Genomic DNA, 23,452 nt, shown 5'->3' with positions numbered 1-23,452 from the left:
GTGGAGCAAGCGTGAGATAAGGCTGGGAGGCAGGATTGGGCTGGGCATGAAGGTTATTTCAGCCTCTTCAGAAGTTGGGGGAGGTCAAGAAGCCTGGGGGTGGTTTGATAGTATTTTCCCTTTAAAGTGGGGAGTGCACAGAAGGGGGCAGAGCTGGGGCAGAGAGACCACTTAGGGCAGCGGTCGGCAAACTGCAGCTCACCAACCACATGGGGCTCTTTGGCCCCTTGAGTGTGGCCTGGCATTAGAACCACTTCTTCAAAATAGACTCGTCCAGGCCGAAAACCGACTTCTGCACATGGGCCACGGAGTTTCAATCGCACTGTACATGTGCGCCCGCACGTGGTATTTTGTGGAAGAGCCACACTCAAGGGGCCAAAGAGCTGTGTGTGGCTCTCGAGCCGCTGTTTGCCAACCTCGGACTTAGGGGATGCTGCAGTTGCCCAGGTGAGAACATTCAGGCAGACGGGGAGGTGAGGAGGTTGGAGAGAAGTGGGTGGTGGCCTCATTGCTCAGGGTAGTGAGCCCTGGGAAGGGAGGGGTGGGGGTGGTGAGGTGGATTTTGAATGGGCTGAGCTTGATGCCTATCCAACATCGTGGCGACTTGCATGCTGCTGTCGCCTGGCCAGAGCCCTCCCAGGAGAAAGCTTTTCCAAGAGCTTCACAGACTCCCCAAGACAAAGGGCTTTCTGTGCAGCTTGCTTTTGGGTTCTATATGGCACCCCAAGGGTGCGGGAGCAGCTCAGGGTGGAAAGAGACCAGAGGAGGGTGTGCTGGCTTTAGAGGTGCAGATGCCGTGGCTTTGCTCGGCGGGAGCTGGTCTGCCAGCTGTGCCTGTGGTCACGGCGGGGACTGAACCTGGCTTAGCACATTCCCACCCCAGTAAGAAGAGACAAGTGACTGATGTGAGTTCTGGCTGTGAAAGGGGGACTGGGGTGTGCATGGAACCCTCCCCCCAAGTAAGTTTCCCCATGTGGGTGCTGAGTGGACAAATATATGATGCCTTCCTCTGCTTTATGCCTCTCAGGATTCCTGTTATATTTATTTTGCAAAAAGAACACGACTCGATTTTCTGCATGTTATTGTATCTGGCTAGGGCGGCAGCACTTTGTGAGTCTGTTCTCCAACATGAATGAGATGGTAAGAAGCTGGAAGGTTGGGGAGTGAACATTCACCAGGAAAACTTCCTCTGAGCTCGAGGACTCCCCTGCCAGGCACTGCTTGTGCGTCTGTCTCAGTCCCTATCCCGGGAAGTGGTGAGCTGCATGTATTTCAGTTTGTTCTCTCTCTAGACAGCATCTTTATTTACTTCCTTTATAGCACGTTAGCATGTTAGGACCAGAAGTGGCCTGGCTAGTCACCCTAAGTGCTCCCGGCCTGAAAGAGACGGTGAGACAGCAGCAGGGGCGGAGCTGGGCCCCATGTCCCAGCTGCTAGTACAGTCTTTCCACTGCTCAGCCAGCCCTCCTTTTGGCACGAGAGCCTCAGCTCGCCTCTGGCTGTCTCCCTGGTGTCTGTGCCCGTTATAGATGTGCCTGCATGCCATCACAGCTGTGAGCACCCCGGGGCCAAGGGCAGGTTCATCAGGACCTGCACAGACTGGCCCAGAGCACCTACACTCCACGCCTGTGTTGCTCCCAGGCCAGGCCCTGAAAAGCTATTAAACATCAGCAGGACAAGCGGGCGGGTGAGGGCCTGAGACTGACAGGTGAGATGTGGTGAGGGTAGGTCTCTAATTTGTGTGTTACACGTGTTTGTTTACGATCCTGAGGGAAGCTCGGGTGCATTCTCGGGTGGGTTTCCACCCACAGCTGGATGGCTGCGTTCTGAGTCACGTCGGGATCCTGGCAGGAGAAGTAGGACAGTCTTTGAAAACCAGAAGGTGAGAAACTTTCTGGAAAGATCTTTTCTCCCGGCGATTGTTCCTCTTCCCCCCCTGCTTTTTGAAGGTGGACACTACTTTGAGCCGAGCAATGTGTGGGAGGTCTGGTACAGCTCTGGCACATTAGGTAAGTAATTTTGTCAGAGGGGCTTGAACACAGGCTGTGGTTTTGAAATATACATTCACACGTGAATCTGCTCACGAGTGACAGGCTGTTTGTTAGCAACATCTGTGGGTTTGCGCTACAGGAGGCTGGAAGGTGTGTTTCTGTGATGGTGGCCCCCCCCCCCCCCCCCCCCCCCGTGGGTCTTCCTTCCAGAGGAGATGGTCTAGTTATTTTCCTCCCAATGGTGCCCACTGTCTCAGGTGAGACCTGTGCTCTTTGGGAGTTCACTGACGTGAGAACACAACTGTTGAGGCAGGAAGAAACACATAACATTGCTTTCTAAAAGTTTTAAAATTGATTTTAAGGAGAGAGAAGAAGGGGGAGAGAAACATCATTTTGTTGTTCGTATTTATGCACTCACTGATTGCTTCTTGTATGTGCCCAACTGGAGACGGAACCTGCAACTTTGGTGTGTGGGGACAGCGCTCTGACCCAGTGAGCTGCTCTGTCAAGGCTGTACAATACTTTTTAATGTGTACTTTTTTAGCGACTTATTTGCCATTTTGAAAGTAGGATATGTAAACTAAAAAGTAAGGGAGAGGGAGAGATCAACCAAAGGACTTATGGACACAGACAGCAGGGAGGGGGGAGCATGAATAGGAGGTGGAGGGTAATGGGGGAATAAGAACACATATTTATTACCTTAATAAAGAAATAAAAAAATAAGGAAGATACTGAATGAGACCATTATTGCTCATATTTCCCCAATGCAGGGAAACGTAAAAATGTTTGGTCAACGTAACATTTTTCCTTTTCTGACTTTAAGAAAAGTGTCAGTGTGGAGCAGGCGCAGTTCCAGCCTGCCAGAGCCGTGCTCAGTGCTGACACGCTCAGAAACCAGAGGAGGGAGGCCTGGGCTCTGGTGGTCCCAGCCCTGCCCTGCCCCATGCAGGACCGGAAATGGGACTTTCAGATCGAACTGCCATCGTGCAGTGGGCCTTCAAACTAGAGTAGGGGGAACCCCCTCCCCCAACACTTAGCAGCTTTGCTCTAATGAAATGAAATTTTGGTGTGTGGTTTTGATAACTAGGATGAGAAATTCAGGAGGAATTAAAGCCTGAAAACAAAGTCTGAATTAATTCTTGTAAGTTTTCGGGAGGATTTGGCAAGAGTACGAAGTTTTGGAATTGTTGGGGTTCCTGGCCAATACTTATCTGGATTGGATTCAGAGGTGACAGAGGGGAGGCCTGTTTCTGGGAACCCTGGGCAGTGGGATACGGTGCATGGTCTGGGCCACCAGCAAGGGCCCTTCTGGTAAGATGTGGCCAGGGGCCCTGCCCCCGCCATTGCAGGTCCCTGATGTCTCCTCCCTCAAGGGTCTGTGGGCCTTGGTGGATGCTCCTCCCTGGACTTGACAGTGTGCCTGTGTGTGTTGGGGTGGGCCAGGGGCTGCTGAGTTGTGGAGAGCTGGGACCGAGTTGTGGAGAGCTGGGACCGGCTACATTTGATCTCTGGTTGCATGATCTCTTCTCAGCCCTGGCAGTGGAGAAGGCCTGGGGGCTCCTCCTTGTTTATTAGAGTCATCAAGTGAGGAGAGCCCAGAGGAAGCCTGGGTGTGAATGGCACCAGGTGAGGGCGGGGCTAGTCCTCCTCCCTCTCTCCCTGCCTCTTCAAGGGTGTGGTCACCTAAAAACCTCCTTGGTTTTAGCTGGGGTGTAGGCCAGTGGTTGGCAAACTCATTAAGCCAAACATCAACAGTGCAACGATTAAAATTTCTTTGGAGAGCCACATTTTTTAAACTTAAACTTTTTTTAATGCCACTTCTTCAATATAGACTCGCCCAGGCCATGGTATTTTGTGGAAGAGCCACACTCAAGGGGCCAAAGAGCTGCATGCGGCTCGCAAGCTGCAGTTTGCTGACCACGGGTGTAGGCGGCCCTTTTGTGTGTGAGCAGTGCTCTCAGAGTGAGAGGCCGAGAACTTGGGGAGGCGTATGGAGTGGTGGGCAGACAAGGGCCAGGGTCAGGCCCAAGCCACCCTCCAGAAGCTGAATGACTGGCAGTTACCAAGCTCTCTGCTGTGGTTTTCTCCTTTTGAGACGGGGCAGTTGTTTATAAAGGTTAAAAGGAGGTGAAGAGGGAAAGCACCCGCCCTGCCTGGTACTGTTCTCATGTGCCTGGGGCAGGTTACTGTGCGTCAGCTCAGCTCTCCGAGGCTCCTGGGCATCAGTGGGTTTCCTTGGCTGTCACGACAATTTTTCTTTTAAATAAGGAGAAACGAGGAGCAGCGCTGGTCCAGCAGGAATCCTGGGCCCACTGGGCTGCTCCCTGCAAAGGGCAGTGGGACAGCCTGCTGCCATCTTCAGAAGCCCCGGGTCCTGGTGGCGGTCCTAGTGTGCACTTACCAGACTGCCAGCATGCGCTGCTGCTAACTGGTGTGAAGAGGGACTCCCCGAGGCGTCTCTGTGACCATCCTCTCCCTCCTGCTGGCCCACGCCCCGCATCCAGGGTGTATCCTTTCCTCCTCAGCCTCCACGTGTTTGTTCATGCAGGTCCCTTCCTGCAGTTCTGCAGTGCCCGCCTCCCACGCCCTCTCCTCTCTGGCTCTGTCTTATCTCTGAGACTCAGCACATCCCAGCTCTGCCCTGCCCTGTCCAGAGTGTACCTTCTCTGGTGTCCTGCTGTGCTTTCCTTTTTGTGGTTTGTTAACAGGGCCTTACCTGACCCCTCCCTGCGCACAGCCCCCAGCAGACCTTAAGAAATACTTGGGTGATTGATGGCAAACTCCGCACCCTGAGAGGCACCGCTGTGTCCAGTGACTTTCAGCCCCTTTGGCCCTGACCTACGATAAGAAACACGTTTCAGACGGACTTGGAGAGAAAAAAGGGCCAGAGCAGCTCCGTGTACACGCAAGGGAAACAGGTTTCATAAGAGTCCTTCCCACAGGACCTCTGACGCTTTCTTTTCTGTTCACGTCATGTCCTTGCATTTTCATGCTGGTTTGGGTTTTCCAAATGGGTTGCACTGTGGTCTGGACTGTGGTCTGAAAGCATTGGCTGGTCAGTAGTTAGATCAGAGTCTGAGGCAGGAGGCTGGGCTCTGGCTGCCCTGCGGTCTGTGGTGTCTGTCAGAGGCTTCCCTGGCAGAGTGAGCGCAGCTGGGCAGGGACAGGCGCTCCCTCCCCAGCCTACAGTGTGGTCCAGAGGAAAGAGCCTCGGACTAAGTCTGTATACCCGGTTCAAGTCCTGGTCTGGCCACTTGGTGTCGGGGAGACTTTAGGTTGCTGTGAGGCCTCCTGAGGAATTGCCTGGGGCACAGCCTGGCCCCTCGGAGCCTTGCGTTCTGCTCTGTGCCTGCAGTGCAGGGAGTGGCCCAGAGCCGACCTTGAGCCCCGGCCCTTCTTCGAAAGGGAGGTCAGTGCAAACCAGTTCCCTTCTGCCCAGGATCACGGGGAGTCAACCACTGTGCGTGTGGCCTGTAGGAGGTGTGGTGCCCCCGCCTGATGTGGCCTGCTCTCTTCCAGCCCTGAAGGATGGCTTCCGTCATGGGGGATGCGATCATGGTGCTCAAGGGACTTGCCAAGCTGACGGAGGCGGCCGTGGAGACCCACCTGCAGCACTTCGGCCTGGGAGCGGAGTTCATCATGGCGGCCCGGGCCCTGCAGTCCACGGCTGCAGAGCAGATCAGCATGTTCTTGGGGACAGTGAAAGTAAGGAGGCTGGTCCGGGAGGGTGCCCGTGGGAGGGAAGGTGGACTTGGAGCTCTTGGTGAGATGAGGACACAGCGAGGGTAGTTGGTGGCCAGGGCCAGAGAGCCCACTGGTTAGTGTAACCCACTACCCTTCTGGGTGGATAGGGTCCCTGGGAGAGGCTGCTGGGTGGCTCAAGTCTCAGTTAAAGGAAGCCTCTCAGAGCTGAGAAGAGCCCCAGAGCCCCTGGTTCGGCCACTGTGGTAAAAGTGGGAGGCCTCCCCTCTCTGAGGTGATGGAGGGCCAGATACTCCAGGAGCCTCCCTCGTTCACGTCCTCATTCTTCAGACGCCAAGTCTGGTCCCATCGAGACACGGAGGCCCCTTCACTGCCCAGAGGCCCAGAGCCACCAACGGGCCATGGCAATGCAGGGCCAGGCGGCCCATGGGAGTCAGTCACAGGGTCTCTCAGGGACCTGCCCAGACCCCTCACCCAGGGCTTCCTGGCCATCTTGAGAGGTGCCCGGAGAATCCAATACAGTTTACTTCTGCTCTGAGGAAAGTGCTAGTGGTTGCCAGCAGGACAGACCTTGGCCTGGGACCCTGATTTGCCACTGGCCGGCTGGTGGGCCTTTACCGGATCACCTCAGCTCCCTCATCCTGAGGTTCCCATTTGGCCGTGAGAGCCACAGCCACCTCCTTCCTTCCTGGAGGCGTAGCTTGTAGAGCTGAGCGTGTGGAGGCTGTGGCCCTGCTCCCGTGTCTGCAGAGCCGCAGGCAGCGCTGTGTGCACCGAGTCCATTTCAGTGGGACAGGGAATCGGGCTCCTGATCTCCCTTCAGCAGTCAGTGCTGTTCCAGTTCCAGCCTCCTCGGCCCTGTTCCCCTGGCCAGTCTGTGCCCCCCCCCAAAACTGTGACTGGGAGTTCTATTTTCAGATGAGGAAGTAGCAGATAACTTACACAAGGTCACTCTGAGTTCTAACGTATAAGGAATCTGGGCCTGAAGATCAGGTCTTTTCACTTGTTACAAGGAAAGTATGTGCCCCCAACTCCCAAGGACAGCCAGGCCAAACCTGGGGTGCCAGGCCGTCTAGTGAGAGCCTCTTCAGGCACGCCAGGGCTGGTGAGCGGAGCCGTGTCTGTGGCGAGGCTCTGGCTGCAGTGGTGGCGTGTCCCCGTCTGTGCACTGCCCTTGCCCTCGCTGGCCTGTGGTTGTGCTTTGACTTCTCAAAGGTCTCCTGTCTCTTTCCCTGGTTCACCCACCCCAGCACCCTGGAGGCCCGTCTTAGCCCTGATTACTAGATGAGGGACTTGCTGGGAGTGGTGGTAACGGGCCTGGGCCTGGCTGGACACCCAGCGGTTCTCAGTGACACACGGCAGAGCCCTGGCAGAAGCGGGACTGGAATCTGGGTCCTGCTCCTGGGCCAGGAAGGTGCTCCCCTCCAGAACTGACCCGGGAGGAATGTGCTACCCCTGGAGGCCCGGGGGCGGGACGCGGGGATGAGCTGTCTTGTGCAGAGCGGGATGGACACTGGGTGGGCTGCCTCTTGCTCCTCTCACGCTGGCTTTTGTTCCCGCAGGAGCAGGACAAACACGAAGAGTCTTACATGTCGGAGAACTTTGACGACCCAGAATCAGAGTTCCACTTCTCAGGGCCAACAGACTTCTCTGCAGCCGCCTCTCAGGAGTCTTCGTCTGCGCCCCAGGATCACGCCAGCAGCAGGGGCCCCGCTCCTGCCTATGCTGACAGTGGACCCTTCAGGGAAGCTGGGCTCCCAGGGCAGACTGCCTCTCCTCTGGGCAGGGGCAGCGGGAGGCTTTTCGTAGAGAGCAGAGCTCCCTTCTCCCCCGCTGGGCTGCAGCGAAGGTTCTTCCACCAGGACCAGTCCCCTGTGGGCGGCCTCACAGCCGAGGACATCGAGAAGGCCCGGCAGGCCAAGGCGCGCCCCGAGAACAAGCCCCACAAGCAGATGGTGCGTCTGGGAGGGCCCTAGAGTGGGGCTCTGGGCGGTTCCCCTCAGGAGGCTGTGGTCTGGAGGGTTTGGGAGCATGGAGGTCTCTGGTGGTGGTGGGGCTGCCAGGCAGAACTGCTGCCTTTGGTGGTGGGAAGGGGGTGGGAGGCAGCATGAGCCCCCGAAGGCTGGCCCTGTCCCCATTCGCTCTTCCCTGAGGCCTCTCTCTGTTGTCCCTCCAGCTCAGTGAGCGGGCTCGGGAGCGGAAGGTGCCAGTTACAAGGATTGGGCGGCTGGCCAACTTTGGAGGTAAGGTGGCTGTGTGTCTCTGTGCCCCTCACCTGCCCTCGAGGGCCAGTCCTGGCTGCGTGGGGCTGTGGCTGCCCTGGGCCCAGCATGGAGGTGGAGGAGGGCGGGCCCACAGGTATCCTGGGAATGGAGAACAGGATGTTTCCCACGGTGGACGATGCAGTTCCTGGAATCCACTGGGCCTACGCTCACCAGAGGGGTCGGTGTGGCTGATGGCACACGGGGAGCTGCAACTTGGCTTCTCAGGCCACGCTTGGGGGTCCATGTCTGCAGCATCAGCCTTTTCTACTACCTCAGCCTCCCCGCCATTCAGTCCCTGTGGACGCCTCTGCAGGAAGGAGGCGATATGAGTGGGAGTTCCTGGCTGGGCCTGCTTGGCTAACTAGACAGAGTGGTTTTTGCTCCGGGAACCAGCCATTGGGAGCCCCGTTTGCCGGATTCCCACAGGCTTGTGGGCATCAGTAATGACAATGAGGTGCCGAGGCCTGAGCTGCTGTCGTTTAAAGTCCATTTTAAGGTGCTGTAGGGCTGTGGGCTCTATCTGTCCTAGCCTTCGTGCCCAGCACACCTGTGCCCTTTTATTAGCATTGAAGGATCATTTTATAGTGAAGGTTTACGGCCGGTTTATCTGCCTTTCTGACATTGTCTTGTCACACCTGTTGCTTAATTCCTGACTAAAACGTCCCTGTTGAAAACACCATCTCCTTTGTAATGGTGACTTTTAGACAGAGTGGTGGGGGCACCTTCCTCTGAAGCTTGGCTGTCCTCCAAGGTTCTCCGAAAGTGAAGTTAATGAACTCAATTCACACACGAGCTGTGGGCGAGTCCTTGTTTGCAAGGCGGTGTGTGACAGGTCTGCTTGTCCACGATGCTGCAGTCTGAGTGGCCATGGATGCTCACCAGTGGGTGGCTCCCTGCCTTTTACTTTGCTTTGCTGGATTCTATGTCTCCCCTCCCATGTACATACTACTGTTCTCTGTTGCCTCTTCTCTTTCGGAAGCCACATCCTACTCATTGCTAGGATTGGCTCTGTGCTCTATGAGCTAGACCCAGGAGTGAGACCTAATATTGATGGCTGGCTATTTTTTTAAAAAAAATCCTATGTAATAAAAGCCTAATATGCTAAGTGTCTGGTGGTCCGGTTGGCCATTTAACCAAAGTGTAATATGCTAATGATATACTAAGGCTGCTCAACCGCTTGCTATGATGTGCACTGACCACACACTGACAGGATGATGTGCACTGACCACACACTGACGGTAGATTTGCTGGCTGCGGGGGTCTGGCTGATCGGGACTGAATGAGATGAGCCGGGCATGCCCTGAAAGCCCTCCCACAGTCCCTCCCTGGCCCCGATTGTGCACTGGTGGGGTCCCTTGGCCTGGCCTGCACCCTCTCGCAATCCAGGACACCCCTCAGGGATGTTGGAGAACCTGTTTCGGCGTGATCCTACAGGCCAGGCCAAGGGATGCCACTGGTGCACGAATCTGTGCCTGGGGCTTCATCTATATTTAATTATTTCCGGGAGGGGTCTGGGCACCAGCCCAGAGGGGCGACTGTCTTAATGTGCAGAGCAGACTGAGTTAATCAGATAGAATTTTCTTAACCTTTAGGTTCTTGTACATTGCTAACTTAAAATTTCACATCCGTTGCTACAGTGTAGTATAAAGTGTCATCTGAATTTTAGCACAAAGCCATTGCCTTGTTTTACTTTAATGAGTTAGCATTTCAGTCAGTTCTTCATAGTGATACCAAGCTCAGGTTTGGCTGCCTGCCACTTAGAAAGCCAGTACTCGAGACAGGGGCTGGTGTAAGGAGAGAGGGTCTGTTCCCGTGCCAGCAGCCTGAGAAGACAGTGACTCCCGTCCCAAAGCCATCTTAACGTCTCAGTGTAGGCGTGGGTTCTTATTGGGAGGGAGGGGGGAAAGAAAGGATCGGGGGCATTGAAAGTTCTCCTCAGGTAAGTCAGCGCAGTCCAGTCTAGTGATTATCTTGAAACTGGTTGAGCAGAGGCCAGGTATTTATTTATGTACTTATTTACTTGTTCATTCATTTACTAGAGGCCCAGTGCATGAATTCATGCGGGTGGGGTCCCTGTTGGGATTGGGCCCTGGCTTGCTCCCTCAGGCTTGCAGCCCCACTGCCCCACCTGGCATCCCAATGTGGCTTGGCTCCGCTCCCTCACCTGCTCCACCATCCTGCCTGTGGGGTGATCAGTCAGGGTTGGGCCCCCCCTGCCTGGCTCCTCAGTGTCTGGGAGCCTGGTGGCAGCCCCCCTCCCCCACTGCCACCGCTGGTCACTGTATGCAGGGCAATCGGACCCCCCGCTCTCACCTGCCTTGGCCTAGCGCTGCCCGCTCACCTGCTCTGCCTCCTGCCCCTGTACCACTGTTGTAGGGGCCCATTGAAGCGGGCAGCGCCTTCACTGCTGCCCACTGCCAGCACCACGTCGCCGACACCTGCCATGTGCTATGCTGCCTCCCTGGTGGTCAGCGCATGTCATAGCGAGCGGTGGAACAATTTGCATATTCGGCTTTTATTATATAGGACTTATTTATTCTTAATCTTCACTCGAGGATATTTTTCCATTGATTTTTAAGGAAAGTGGAAGTGAGAGGGAAAAACAGAGAGAAATATTGATGTGAGAGAAGCACATAGATTGGTTGTCCCCTGTGCAAGCCCTGATCAAGGCCCGGGCTTGGGAGGAGCCTACAACCGAGATACGTGCCCTTGACTGGATTTGGACCCAGGACCCTTTGGTCTGCAAGCTGACACTCTACTTACTGAGCCAAACTGGCCAGGGCAAGGTTCTGTTTTTATGGTTGGGAGTCAGCAAGTATCCTGGAGCCGGAATGTGTGATTTCTGGAGCTAGTCTCTGAACTCTTACACAAATATGCTGCTTTTCCATCGGTTACGTATTAGTTAACAATTCCTCTTATGCAAAAACAGTTTTAATATTGAACAGTATCAACAGAAGAGAAGAGTGGGTTACACTGAATATCGTAAGTTCCTGGGGTTCCACCACCAGAATGAGTTTGAGAATCACTGCTTTGGTGGCCTCCAGTGGTCCCTGCTCCCTAGAAGACTCGGCATAGTTCATTCCCTGCTTTGCACAGTGGCTATTACCTGTGTAACATGACTTTCTTATTAAATTTATATCAGAGAGAGAGGGCGAAACATGGATTTGTTTTTTCCAGTGAAAGGAAATTAATTAGAAGAAATATTTTAATATCGCTGTTCGCCCTTTCTCTGTAATAGAAGTGTCAACCAAATTCATGATTGACAATGACAGATGGAGACACACACATGCCATTGGTGCCAGTGAGAGCGTTATATGTATCATGCATGTGCGAGTCTACTTAGCCTTTTATAGACATAGAACAAACTTGCTTAATTAGACCTGCTTTCTGATGTAGCTAAGCTTGTTCCAGCCCAGTGAAGCACCCCAACTTCTCTTCCAGATAATTGTCAGCAACACAGCAGTAAATATCAACATGAAGCAGATTATCATTGTAGATCTCACAGGCAGAACAAAGGGTAAAATATGTAACTGCAGCAGTGTTTGACTATATTCTGCGCAGGGAGAAAACCTAAAGTCATTTTCAAGGCCCACCATTTCTTACTTTTTTTCAGTCAGGTCAAATTTCTAAGCTTTCAAATCTCTGTTTTCTGCTAATGAAACAAAAATAGGATTCCACTGAGTCTCCTATCTACCTACTCCAGGACTTCTGTGAGGATCAAATGAGGTGGGACAGGGAAAATGCTTCACAGACATTTGGCTATAGTATAAAGTGTTTCCAACTGGCTATAAAGCAAGTTGAGTTCCTGGGCTGAAGAAACTTCAAGGAGGCTAGTTGTCACTAGGAAGGGGAAGCTGGGCGTTGCTCCGTGGCATCATTACCCAGATGGACACTTAGCATATTAGCCTTTTATACATATAGATTGGTTGATTCTTATGTGTGTCCTGACTGAGATCCAACCCACAAATTTGGTGTATCAGGGTGGCGCTCTAACTAACTGAACTACTTAGCCAGGGCTTTTTATTTCTTATTAAAAAACCAGAGGCCGAGTGCATGAAATCTGTGCACTCAGTCCAGCCTGCACCCTCTTGCAGTCCGGGAGCCCTCAGGGGATGTCTGACTGACAGCTTAGGCCTGCTCCCCGCAGGGATAGAGGTGACCTCGCTCCCCTGGGTGGTGTTGCAGAGGGAGCTCTGGGTTGCTGTACACACGCTGACGGCCTTCACTCATTGGCTTTCATTGGCTTCACCCACACTGTGGGCAGTGGCAGTGCCCATGCTGTTGGCGACCTAAGCGTTGGTGTTGTGTGTCTTGGAGAGAGCCATGTGCGGGTACTTGTCCCCCTCCAGCCTGGTCTCCTCAGGGTTTTAGGGCAGCTGGCCCTGGAGGATGTGGGTGGTCGCCCATCCCATCTCCCAGGAACGTGATGGTATTCTTAGCCACGTTGGTGTTGAGATTCTGAAGGCTCAGGGCATTTTTCAGGATTTGCTGAGCTTGGTCTCTCCAGCACTTGGGGTCTTTCTCTGGCCCTGAGGAGGTGGTGAGGCGGGTTTTAGTGGCCGGCACCAGGAATGGTGAATCCTGATCGCTCCAAGCCCTGCTCTCCCTGGAGCCGGAGGTGCAGTCCACGTGGGTGGGAGGCGTGGGCTGGCCGTGGTCAGCGGAGGCTGATGTTCGATCCGGTGCAGGGCCCTGGGTTAGGGTCTGTCCTGGCACAGGTGATGTGGGGCGAGCATGCTGGGGCCCGAGGGCGTGAAGCCGGTGTACGATGCCCCCCTCCCCCCTCCCCACGTAAGCTTATAAAGACGACCGAGGGGGGAGACAGCCCTGGTGGCGGACCCTGGCCCTCCCCGCCCCCATCCCGCCCAGCTTATTGATCTTTTTAAAAGTCAAAGGCCACGATTCCAAGATAGAGGATAGTAAATGGAGTTACTGGGTTTTGTGCTGAATTCACCCCCACCCTCTCGTGTAGACACTGGGGGAGCCCAGGCCTTGCAGGTCAGCCTGCAGTGGGCAGGGGGCAGCGCGGGAGGGGGTGTTGATGCCTCCGCAGCAGCACTCTGGTCTGGCCTCCTGGCCCGCTGCCCTTTGTCGACTGGGCTAATGTCAGGCTTCCCCACCCAGTACTGACCGATGGGGCACCTGATCTTGGTGGCTGTGGAGGCCGGGCCCTGGGTTGACAGGGCGGTGTCCAAGGCCCACCTGACTGGCCCCTCGTGGTGGCACTTCCTGATGCCAGTTTCCTTCCCGATTCCTGAGGGCACATGCCGTGCAGCCTGTCCCCCCGCCCCCGGGCTCTCCCGCCCGCTGAGCAGCCAGGAGGGCTGCTGTGGGACGAGACGTCCTGAGCCCTGGGCAGGCCTGGCTTAGGGGTTCCGGTGTCCTTTCCCTCTTAGGACGGAGGGAGGTCAGGCAGTTCTTGTCTCCAGTCACAGTGACATGCTGAGCCACGCCCCCTCGCCCAGGACCCCTCTCACAGACTCGGTCTGACCGGCTGCCTGTATCTGTGTCCGGGCTGGCGGACGCAGGGACACAGAAGGGACTGCATTCCTGAGCCTTGGGAACCCGGAAGCAGAGGACCATGTCCTCGCCCAGCCTGTTCTTTGTGGACCTTCTTGTCAGCTCAGGATTGATAGATGAGCTCACACCGACAGGGCTTCGCTGTCAGGCCCTGACGTGTGAGCGCCGTGTGAGCGCCGTGTGACGGAGCTGTCACGCGCCCCTGTTGCCACATGGAACCGCCCGCACCTGTCGGCTGCCGGACCGTGCTGCCCGAGAGAACATTCCCTCACTTCCTCCCTCCCGCGGCACCTTCCCAGGCCGCCTCACCGACCCGCTGCTGTTAGAAGGCGTTATTGTCTCCTTTCTTGGTCCGGAGCCTGTCTGGGCACAAGCCTGATGGCTGCTCCAGGAAGGCCACGTGGGCTCTGAGGACCTCCAGAGGGAGCGCCGGGCGGAGGGCCGGGCTGGGGCCTGGGCTCCCCGATCGCAGGAGCGGGTCCCAGCGGGGGAGCTGGCCCAGGGCGCCCGCCTGGGGGAAAGCCCCGCCCCATCTCTCCTGTTTGTAAACTTTGTTTGTGAGGGAGATGGGGGAGATGGGGAACGTCAGGAACATTCTTAGAAGGTGCTGGCGCCTTCTGACAGGCCAGGACGGAGGCCAGGCCGGGCCTCAGAGCAGGCTCCACGCTGTTCCCAGGACTCTGTGCAGCAGGCTAGGCCGGTGTGAGTGAGAAAGTGGAGAGGCGTGCCATGAGGGCTTGGGGTGCTGAGGGGCCGAGGGGCGCAGGTGACGGCGAGCATGAGCTCTGGGTCCGCACCAGGACCTGGAGGATCGAGGCGGAGGCACGCCCGTCAGAGGAGGAATCGAGTCCAGCTTCCAGCTGGGTTCTGGCCTTCCCTCAGCAGAGTTCTGGGAACCTCTGAGCTTGGTGGGAGCAGGTGTTTCTCAGTTAGAGGAGCTCTTGAGGCCAAGGTCAGGGCTGCCTCGGGGCCTGGCCCTGGCTGGTCCTGAGGAGCTTGTGGGGCCACAGGAGGAGCTGAGGCACCGGGTCCACTGTCTCTGTTCAGTGATTGAAGGACAGGCCCTTGGCCTTGCAGAGTCTGGGCTCTGATCTGCAGCTTGGAGACGCCAGAGAACAGTGTGACCAAGCATCTTAGGGGGCCCAGCAGGAGCGGGGGTGCCTCTGCCTGCAGGAAGGGGGGCTCATCACCCAACTTTCCATGCTGGAGACACACACACACACACACACACACACACAGGCACACAGACACAGACACATACAGACATACAGACACAGAGACACACACACACAGAGATTCAGACACACAGACACACACGTGCACAGAGACACAGAGACACAGAGACATACACAGACATATAGACACAGAGACATTCACAGACACACACACACACACACATAGACACACACCTATACACACACACACAAATAGACACACAGACACAAAGAGACACACACACCTATACACACACACACAAATAGACACACAGACACAAAGAGACACACACACACACACACACACACCCTGTAGTGTCTGTTCCCAAGGGCCAGGCTGGACAGCCTCTGACGCCATCTGCCTCTTTTGTCTTTGGACTTGATCGGCAGAGAGAAATCTAGATACAGACATTGGTGACACTTGCTCGAGTTTGAAGGTTAACATCTTTGTTTTCCTAAGTCAGACAGTGTGATGGGTGGGCAGGAGCGTTAATGATTAATTGGAGACAGGCTCCCAGCGCTGTGCCAGTGACCGCAGAGGGAAGCAGGCCCTGGCACCTGCATGCCGGCACACCAAGACGTCCTTGGTGGGCCCGGGTCACCAGCTGCCCGTGGCTTCTTTCCGTGGTTGCCCGGTGCTGCCCGTGCTGCAGCCCCCGCCACACGGCGCCCGCCCTGGAAACGTGGCTGCCCCAGCCGAGACATGCTCAGGCAGAATACACACAGGATGTGGAAGAGTTAGTACAAAATGTACAATATGTCTAATAATTAAACAGATATTTTTATTGATGTCAGAGAGGAAGGGAGAGGGGGGGAGAGAAACCAGTGGTGAGAGGGAGTCATGGATCGGCCGCCTCCTGCAGGTCCCCTGCTGAGTATCGAGCCCACAGCCTCGGCGTGCGCCCTTGACGGAATCGATCCTGGACCCTTCATTCTGCAGGTCGACGCTCTATCCACAGAGCCACACCGGCGAGGGGGCCAGTAATTTTTATATTGAGTCCTTGTTGAAATGGTAACGGTCTGGATAAGCTGGCTAAAATCCATGTCGGCATTCATTTTGCGTGCTTTTTGCTGTTGGGAATACCGCACGTGTGGCTGGCACTGTCTGTCTTTGGACAGGACCGGCCTGGCCACTGTGAACAGGAGGAAGGAGAACCACCGCAAGCACTTGGGGGCAGGCTGCGCCAGCCCTGCTGGAGGGCTCTGCCTGTTCAGTTGTTTGAGCTCCACAGAGACTAGGAGGCCCCAACCTCTGTGTTTTGTAAAATTGGGGAGATGTTAATCGGAGCACCCAGTGTGAGTCTGTCCCCTCTGGGCCTGGGGCTGCTGCTCTCTGGGCCCTGGCCCTCCGGCCCCGGGCTGTGCTCTTCCAGGCCTGAGGGCCTCTGTAGTGTCTTCCCTGCGGCTCTCTGCAGTCAGTGCTCAGCCACCTGCTCTTCATCCTCTCCCTGCTAATGTGTGCCTCCTGCCCCGCCCCACCCCACAGCTAGACCTGTTAGAGGGGCTCCGGCCACTTCCCTGCCTCCGGGCCGAGGCCCTGATGAACTTAGATTTGGATTGCAAAAGGGAGAGGGGGGCTGCCACCGCTGTCAGTGCCTGCGTGAGGGCTGCAGCCTGAATTCCTGGGAGTCTGTTTGGACTGGGGACCCTAACCTTTTGCTTATGTCCCTGTCGTGAGGTCCCTCCCTCCGGGGAGAAAGTTCGGGCTCTGAAGACAGGGCTCCTCTCCCAGGCTCCCAGGCTGCGCAGCGGGCGGCTGCGTTCCGAGGGGGGTGCCCGGTCCCTCGTCCCGGGTCGGGTCCTCCAGCCTGTGTTCTCGGTGGTGTGTTGTCTTGGGGTGTGTGTGTGTGTGTCCCATGAGCCTGCACATGAGCACAGGTGATGGGGGTGGGGCAGACGAAGCTTTTCACCAAACGCACCTGCCAGATCTTCTCTGACAGCAGCAGAGAGTGTGTCCCTGCGTGTCTGTCTCTGAGCGTCGTCCTGTCACCGAAGAGCTGCTGGTCAGTTCCTGGTCAGGCACATTCTGGGCTGTGGGTTTGAGCCCCCGTTGGGGTGCGTATGGAAAGCAACCGATGGATGTTGCTCTCATTTCGATGCCCCCCCCCCCCCAACCTTCTCTTTCTTTTTCCCTCTCTCCTTCTCCCCTCTCCCTTTCTGTTTCTGTTTCTCTCCCTCCCTCCCTCCATCCCTTCCAGCGTGTCCTCCAGTGAGGATTAAAGAGAATGTTCAGGAGTGTCTGAGGGACCTTGGGAAGCCGAGGGGTGTGTGTGTGTGTGTGTGTGTGTGGGGGGGGCTTGTGGGTGGAGGCACAGGCCGCTCCCAGGCAATGCCCAGCGGCCTGCCTCCTCCCTCCAGGTCTGGCCGTGGGCCTGGGCTTCGGAGCTCTGGCCGAAGTCGCCAAGAAGACCCTCCGCTCGGAGGACTCCTCAGGTGAGCTGCCCTTGACCCTGGGGGTGGGCCTGTCAGCCCAGTCCCACCTGTGTTCTGGGGTCACCCATGCCCCCTGTAGGGCACAATCACCGTGGCCTGCGGGCGGGCGGCTCTCTCCAGTGCTGCCTGCCCTGCTCACCCCCCTTCCGGCTCCCTCGGTGGCGCTGGGGTGTGGCCCCGCCCCCGCCCCCGCCCCCCGGAGCGGCTGGGCCTGTGGCCTGGCTGTCAGGCGCCCAGGGCTCCACGCGGCTGAGGGATGTGGGCGCTGCTGGGACAGGTCCCACAGGGTCCTCCATCTCTGAGGCAGAGGTCATGACCCTCTGTCCCGTCTCCCCATCTCCTGGGGTCAGCCAGGGGTCAGGTCAGAACACTCGTCTCTCCAGGAGATGTCTGGCGCCTCCTGTCCCTTCACGAGGACCCCCAGGGACACCACTGCCCGTGCCCGCTGCCCTGGCTGCCAGCCGCAGCGGCGGCCCCTCTTCACTCCAGGGCCTCTGTGGTCAGGGAACTCTGGAGAGAAGGCACTGCTGTCCCCACAGGCCCGGGTGCGGGGACACACGTGTCCTGGCAGGGCCGGGGGACGGCTTAGCGGGGGTATTTTTAGTGCTGGTGCGACACACTCTGGGAACGAGCCTGGCTTCCTGGGGAGAAGCCAGCCTTCCCGAGAGCCGCCCTCCCCCCGTGGCCGGCCGCTCCCACAGGTCCGGGCCGGGGAGGCGAGGACTGGCTCCAGGCGTAAGCCCGTGTCCTTGGTCAGGGAGCAGTGACCTTGGCTGGAGTGGACCTTGATGGCCCAGGAGCCAGAGGACCTGGGGCTCAGGCCAGGCAGGACGGGCCCCAAGCTCTGCCCCAGTTCCCAGGACAGGCTCTGCGGTGCCGTGACCAGCCAGGCCCAGCTCCGCCTGCCCTGGAGGGCTCTCCCGAGGGACAGGCCCACCCCGCTCTGCCGCCGGCTCCTCGTCTTCAGAACCAGCCATGTCCCCGCTGGCGACGTAGCCGGGGTGTGATCGGGGACCCTTCCTGGTCCAGCCATTCTGGAGCCCGGCCCACAGGCTGCCCCCTGACCCCCAACAGCTCGGTCTCTCCCTGGGAGCCGACACCACTCACCCTCCTGGGACCCCTGCTGTGTAGGACGCAGCCTGACTCCTGAGTGAGCTGACAGCTGCTCTGAGAAGCTGGCGGATGCGCATGCTCTCTTCGGGGCTTCTCTTCTGCAAACTGCACCCCACCCTGTGCTCCCCACTCCGTCAGAGGCTGGGCTGGGCAGGTTCCTGGGACAGGCTTCCTCTTGGTACCTAGCTCCGTCCTCCTGCGCTCCGGGCCAGGCACCTCGCTGGGCTCCGAGGCCAGCAGGCAGGAAGCAGCGAGTGCCACCAGCTGCAGGAGGGGAAGGGGTGCTGAGGAGCTGGGGGAGGGCGGGGGGGCGCCGGGCACGCCTCTCCCACCCAGGACAGGGCAGACTCGGTACTTAGGGAGGGCCGCTGAGGTGGAGGTGGGGCGCTGGGCAGAGGGTCCTGACCCCTGGGGTCATCACCGCGCACCCTCCCACCCCATGTCCCGGTCACAGGTCATCGGCCCCCCTGAGGTCACTGCACTGGCCCCGGGGCCAGCTGGCTGCAGGGAGCTGCGAGGCCTCTGGCAGAGGGGAGCGAGGAGAGCGAGGGGAGCGGCAGGCGCAGCGGCGAGTGCTGTCCTTGACCCTGAGCTCCCCTCCCAGAGGAAGGCACTCACTGCAGCCAGCTGGCCCCGTGGTGGGTGTGCTGGGCGACCTCTGTCCTCCCTGGCACTGCACTGGATCCCTCACTCCCTGTGCCCGTCCCTCTTGCCAGCTGACTGCCCTTCAGCATGCCCTCTCCAGGCCCCAGGCTTGCGTGTGCGTGTGCGTGTGCGTGCGTGTGCGTGTACGCACTCGGTTGGGGGTGCTGCGTGCTCCCGAGGCCTCAGCAGTGTCGGGGAGGTGGGGGTGGGACAGCGACTGCTCTTTGGTTCTTAGGGGACCCAGGAGGAAGGCTGGCCAGGCTCCGTGCGGGCTTCTTCAGGTCGCACTTAGAACCCCACACCCTGACGTCACTGCCTCTGCCGTTTCCAAGGGGAGGGGTGACCAGCGGGCCCGCGGCAGCCGTGGGCTGGGTGCACTCAGGCTCCGAGGCCCACGAGAGAGGAACGGACGGGTCTCCTCAGGCCCTGCGCCTGCCGACGGCCCCCTTGCGAGCCCTGCCAGCCTCTTCCATGCCCCTCGGCACTCGGAGTGGGTGCTGGTGCCGCGGTGACCTGGCTTCCGCCCACAGGGGGGAAGAAGGCCGTGCTGGACTCCAGCCCCTTCCTGTCGGAGGCCAACGCGGAGCGCATCGTGAGCACGCTGTGCAAGGTGCGCGGGGCGGCGCTCAAGCTGGGCCAGATGCTGAGCATCCAGGGTGAGTGCCTGTGGTGCGTGGACGGGGCAGCCGCCTTCAGCCCCACGGGAGGGGGGGAGGGGGGGTGGAGGGAGGATGGGGGGCCTTCCGGCTCCTCTTGCTGGGGCCTGGCTGCTGCCAGCAGGGGTGCTGAGACGTGTCTCGATTGGAGGGAGCGGAGAGGAGGGCTCGCAGTCCTGCCGGTTGGTGTGGGCGGGAAGGAGCATGTGGCCCCGGAGGGAGGCGGCTGGAGTGAGCCTGGCTCCAGGGGCCTCACGAGCAGAGGCTGGGGCGCCGAGGCTGGCAGTGACAGCGAGTCCTCAGCGGCAGTTAGTGGGGCTCATGGGATGGCCGGGGGCAGGCACACGCAGGGCAGCCTTCGGAGCCTGGGCCTTGTCTCTGCACCCGGGCTGTGTGTGGGCGGGCAGAGCAGCATCTCCCAGGAGCCCCCGGGCAGGGTGTGGGTCCGCTCTGTCCCCGGCCTCGCTCCCCCGGGCTCAGCCCTCTGCCTCCTGCTTCCCTGGTGCCTTCCAGACGACGCCTTCATCAACCCCCACCTGGCCAAGATCTTCGAGCGCGTGAGGCAGAGCGCGGACTTCATGCCCCTGAAGCAGATGACGGTGAGGCGGGCGGGTGGGGGCCGGGCGGCTCCGGTGCCGCCTTCCCGCCCGGAGGAGCCGCAGGGCCTCCGGGAGGGCTGGGCTGACGGTGCCTCCCGCCTCTCCCTCCAGAAAACTCTCAACAGCGACCTGGGCCCCAACTGGCGGGACAAGCTGGAGTACTTCGAGGAGCGGCCCTTCGCGGCCGCCTCCATCGGGCAGGTGCACCTGGCCCGGATGAAGGACGGGCGGGAGGTGGCCATGAAGATCCAGGTGGGCGCTGGGGTCGTCCCTGCGGGGCTACAGGGAGCCAGGCCGAGGGGCCCTCGGGTGGGTCTGTGTCGCCGTTTCTGGCCCAGCACCTGGCCGGCACCGGGAGCTGAGCCGGACTGGCCCAGGGAGTGTGTGTGGGGGGGCAGGACGGGCCCAGGGAGCTTGGCCTGGACGGGATTGTCCGCCTTGGGCCTGCGTGGCGGCCGGCGCTGAGTGGCGCTGTGCTCAGAGACGCATGGGAAGGGGAGGTAGACAGTGGTGACTCCCAAGGTGTGGGGTCCGCTCTGCTCACGGGACCTCTGCCCCCGCAGTACCCCGGCGTGGCCCAGAGCATCAACAGCGACGTCAACAACCTCATGGCCGTGCTGAACATGAGCAACGTGCTCCCCGAAGGTGTGCTCGCTGGGCCGCCGGCAGGACCGGGTGGGCTCTGGGCACCCGTGGGGCCTCCCTAGGGGAGCCCTCCGCTCACCTGACACCCCCCACCTGCCAGGCCTGTTCCCCGAGCACCTGATCGACGTGCTGCGGCGGGAGCTGGCCCTCGAGTGCGACTACAAGCGAGAGGCCGCCTGCGCCAAGAAGTTCAGGTGCCGCTCGGGGCCGGGCCGCGCTGTGGCCGTGCCGGCCGCTCTCCCAGGGGAGCCCCCGGGGGAGGGGAGAGGTCTGGCCTGCTGAGAGCAGGGCCCTCCACTGGGTGGCCAGTCCCCGGTGTCCCGTCTCCCCCGGCGGGTGAGGGGGCCCCGGGCCCCGTGTGACTCCGCACCCCGCAGGGAGCTGCTGAAGGACCACCCCTTCTTCTACGTGCCCGAGGTCGTGGACGAGCTGTGCAGCCCCCACGTGCTGACCACCGAGCTCGTGTCTGGCTTCCCCCTGGACCAGGCCGAGGGGCTGAGCCAGGAGGTCCGGAACGAGGTGCGTCTGCAGCGGCCGGCAGCCCCAGGCAGTGCCCTTGGAACCAAGTGCCATCTGGGCAGAGGTTCCCCAGCCCTCGACTCCCGGGTCACCAGGCTCCCCCCCCCCCCAGATCTGCCACAACATCCTGGTCCTGTGCCTGAGGGAGCTGTTCGAGTTCCACTTCATGCAGACTGACCCGAACTGGTCCAACTTCTTCTACGACCCCGAGCAGCACAAGGTGAGCCCGGGAGGGTGGAGGGTGGAGGGTGGAGGGTGGGGGCGGGGCAGGGCAGCGGGGTCTGTGGTCGGGGGCTCGGCACCCAGCTGCAAACCTGCCCTGCTGTCGCCCTGCCCAGGTGGCTCTCCTGGACTTCGGGGCAACTCGGGAGTACGACAAGTCCTTCACCGACCTCTACATCCAGGTGGGGGGCGGGCCTGGCCGCGCTGCCCTGTCCCGAGGCGGGGCTGGGGGAGGGGACGGGGAGGGCGGCTGGTGCGGTCATGGCCCCGTCAGGCTCCCAGCCCGGCTGGGACCTCCGGCCAGGGTCCGGGAGGAACAGGGAGCCGGTGGCAGCGTTTGGGGCCGGGCAGGGGTCGCTCCGGCCCAGCAGCTCCTCTGTGTGCCCAGGTCATCAGGGCGGCCGCCGACCAGGACCGGGAGGCGGTGCTGAAGAAGTCCATCGAGATGAAGTTCCTCACCGGCTACGAGGTCAAGGTGCGCGCCGCGGCCTGCTTTTCCTTTGCAGTCACAGCAGAACTTCCCTTTGTAAATGTGACCCCAGAGGGGCCAGTGCCCTCTGCAGAGCCCCGCCCGCCTCTGCCCGGAGGCTACGAGTGGCAGAGCCTGGGCAGCCAGACGGGCACTTAGGGGCCTGGTCAGAAGCGCTGGTCCTTCTCTGCAAGCCCGAGAGTCCGCCTGGAGCTGAGGGGTGGGAGCGGAGCCGGGGGAATCTCAGCAGCGCTCTCCGCACTCAGACTGTCCCTTTGGCCTGAGGACTCTCAGGGTCTGTCCGCACACACTGAGCCCGAGTGCCTTTGGGCGGCGCCCTCCTGCATGGGCTGAGGCCCTGCCACCCCCGTGGTCTCCCACGGAGCCCGGCCACACGTTAACGCTGCTCTCAGCTCCCGTTAGGATTCAACCCAACTCCCCCCCGGGCCTCCGGGCGCGAGGCTGACCCCCTCTCCGCCCGCAGGCCATGGAGGACGCGCACGTGAACGCCATCCTCACGCTGGGGAAGGCCTTCGCCTCCCACGAGCCCTTCGACTTCGGCACCCAGAAGACCACGGAGGAGATCCACAACCTGATCCCCGTCATGCTCAAGCACCGGCTCATCCCGCCCCCCGAGGAGACCTACTCGCTGCACAGAAAGATGGGCGGCTCCTTCCTCATCTGCTCCAAGCTCAAGGCCAAGATCCCCTGCAAGGACATGTTCGAGGAGGCCTACAGCAAGTACTGCAAGCAGCGGGACGCGCAGTAGCTGGGCACGGAGCCGGCGGGCGGGCGGCGCCCTTCAGACTCCTCCGCCGAGGGAGGTGCGGGCTCTGACCGGGTGCCGTCGGGGCCCCGCGGCCAGCGCTAACCACAGTTTTTACTGCTAAGAGGGTCCGGAGTGAGGTGTGCACGAATGAGAATGGAACCCTGAAATCCTCTAGATGAAGGCCGTTGTATTTCCTTTTAGGAAAACGGGGGTTTCACCTAATGTTAACCAGAAGGCGAGAATCCCTGCCACCAAGGAAATAGAGAACGCTTTTTGACTGTTAGTGAACGCGAATTAAAGGTGTGTGTGCGTTTTCCGCCCTTTGCCTCTCCAGCCTGTAATCGGCAGCCAGAGTCGGGCGGGAGCAGCGCCCACAGGTCCTCGGTGGGAGTGAGGCCTGCCCTCTGCGGCTGCGGGCCTGGAAGCAGCTGGAGAATTGCTGCCTCCCAGGGCGGTCGGGGCAGCCGGAGAACGTGACAGCTGTCGTGTAGCACGTGTAGACGGTGTGTGCGGGGGCCTCCTTCCCCCGGGCCAGGGCCTTGTGGAGTGATATGAATGTCACATGGTTAGACCGGGGTCCTCACAGGCTCTGTTAATTTTTGTAAAATTCTTGTAATTGTCTGATTTACTTGTTTCAATAAAAGCAAAACAGCCCAACCAGCGTGGCTCAGTGGTTGCGTGTCGACGTACA

General features: G+C 59.3%; 1 protein-coding gene across 4 annotated transcripts in view; it reads left to right on the top strand.

Moving 5' to 3' along the window:
* COQ8A (coenzyme Q8A) overlaps nt 1-23,418 on the top strand; it is a 35,693-nt gene extending 12,275 nt beyond the window's left edge. For 2 of the 4 annotated variants that reach the window (XM_084868885.1, XM_084868886.1), the window contains exons 2-16: nt 5,511-5,696; nt 7,256-7,648; nt 7,870-7,936; nt 17,050-17,124; nt 19,413-19,538; nt 20,052-20,137; nt 20,249-20,389; nt 20,701-20,782; nt 20,883-20,976; nt 21,160-21,301; nt 21,414-21,521; nt 21,640-21,705; nt 21,912-21,998; nt 22,477-22,729; nt 23,096-23,418. In XM_084868885.1, the coding sequence (XP_084725011.1) occupies nt 5,520-5,696; nt 7,256-7,648; nt 7,870-7,936; nt 17,050-17,124; nt 19,413-19,538; nt 20,052-20,137; nt 20,249-20,389; nt 20,701-20,782; nt 20,883-20,976; nt 21,160-21,301; nt 21,414-21,521; nt 21,640-21,705; nt 21,912-21,998; nt 22,477-22,729; nt 23,096-23,238 (2,040 nt within the window). In that variant the 5' untranslated portion in view covers nt 5,511-5,519 and the 3' untranslated portion in view covers nt 23,239-23,418. Of the gene's footprint in view, nt 1-1,811; nt 1,883-5,510; nt 5,697-7,255; nt 7,649-7,869; nt 7,937-17,049; nt 17,125-19,412; nt 19,539-20,051; nt 20,138-20,248; nt 20,390-20,700; nt 20,783-20,882; nt 20,977-21,159; nt 21,302-21,413; nt 21,522-21,639; nt 21,706-21,911; nt 21,999-22,476 lie in introns of all 4 variants that reach the window. The other 2 variants (XM_084868887.1, XM_084868888.1) reach the window with 2 other exon arrangements.
* The last annotated feature ends 34 nt before the right edge of the window (nt 23,419-23,452 follow it).

Source organism: Pipistrellus hanaki (genome assembly GCF_964339955.1).
Source record: "Pipistrellus hanaki genome assembly, chromosome: 20".
In the NCBI taxonomy this organism is placed as follows: domain Eukaryota; kingdom Metazoa; phylum Chordata; class Mammalia; order Chiroptera; family Vespertilionidae; genus Pipistrellus; species Pipistrellus hanaki.
The sequence above is the reverse complement of the archived record's forward strand: the minus strand, read 5'-3'. Positions and strand labels throughout refer to the sequence as shown.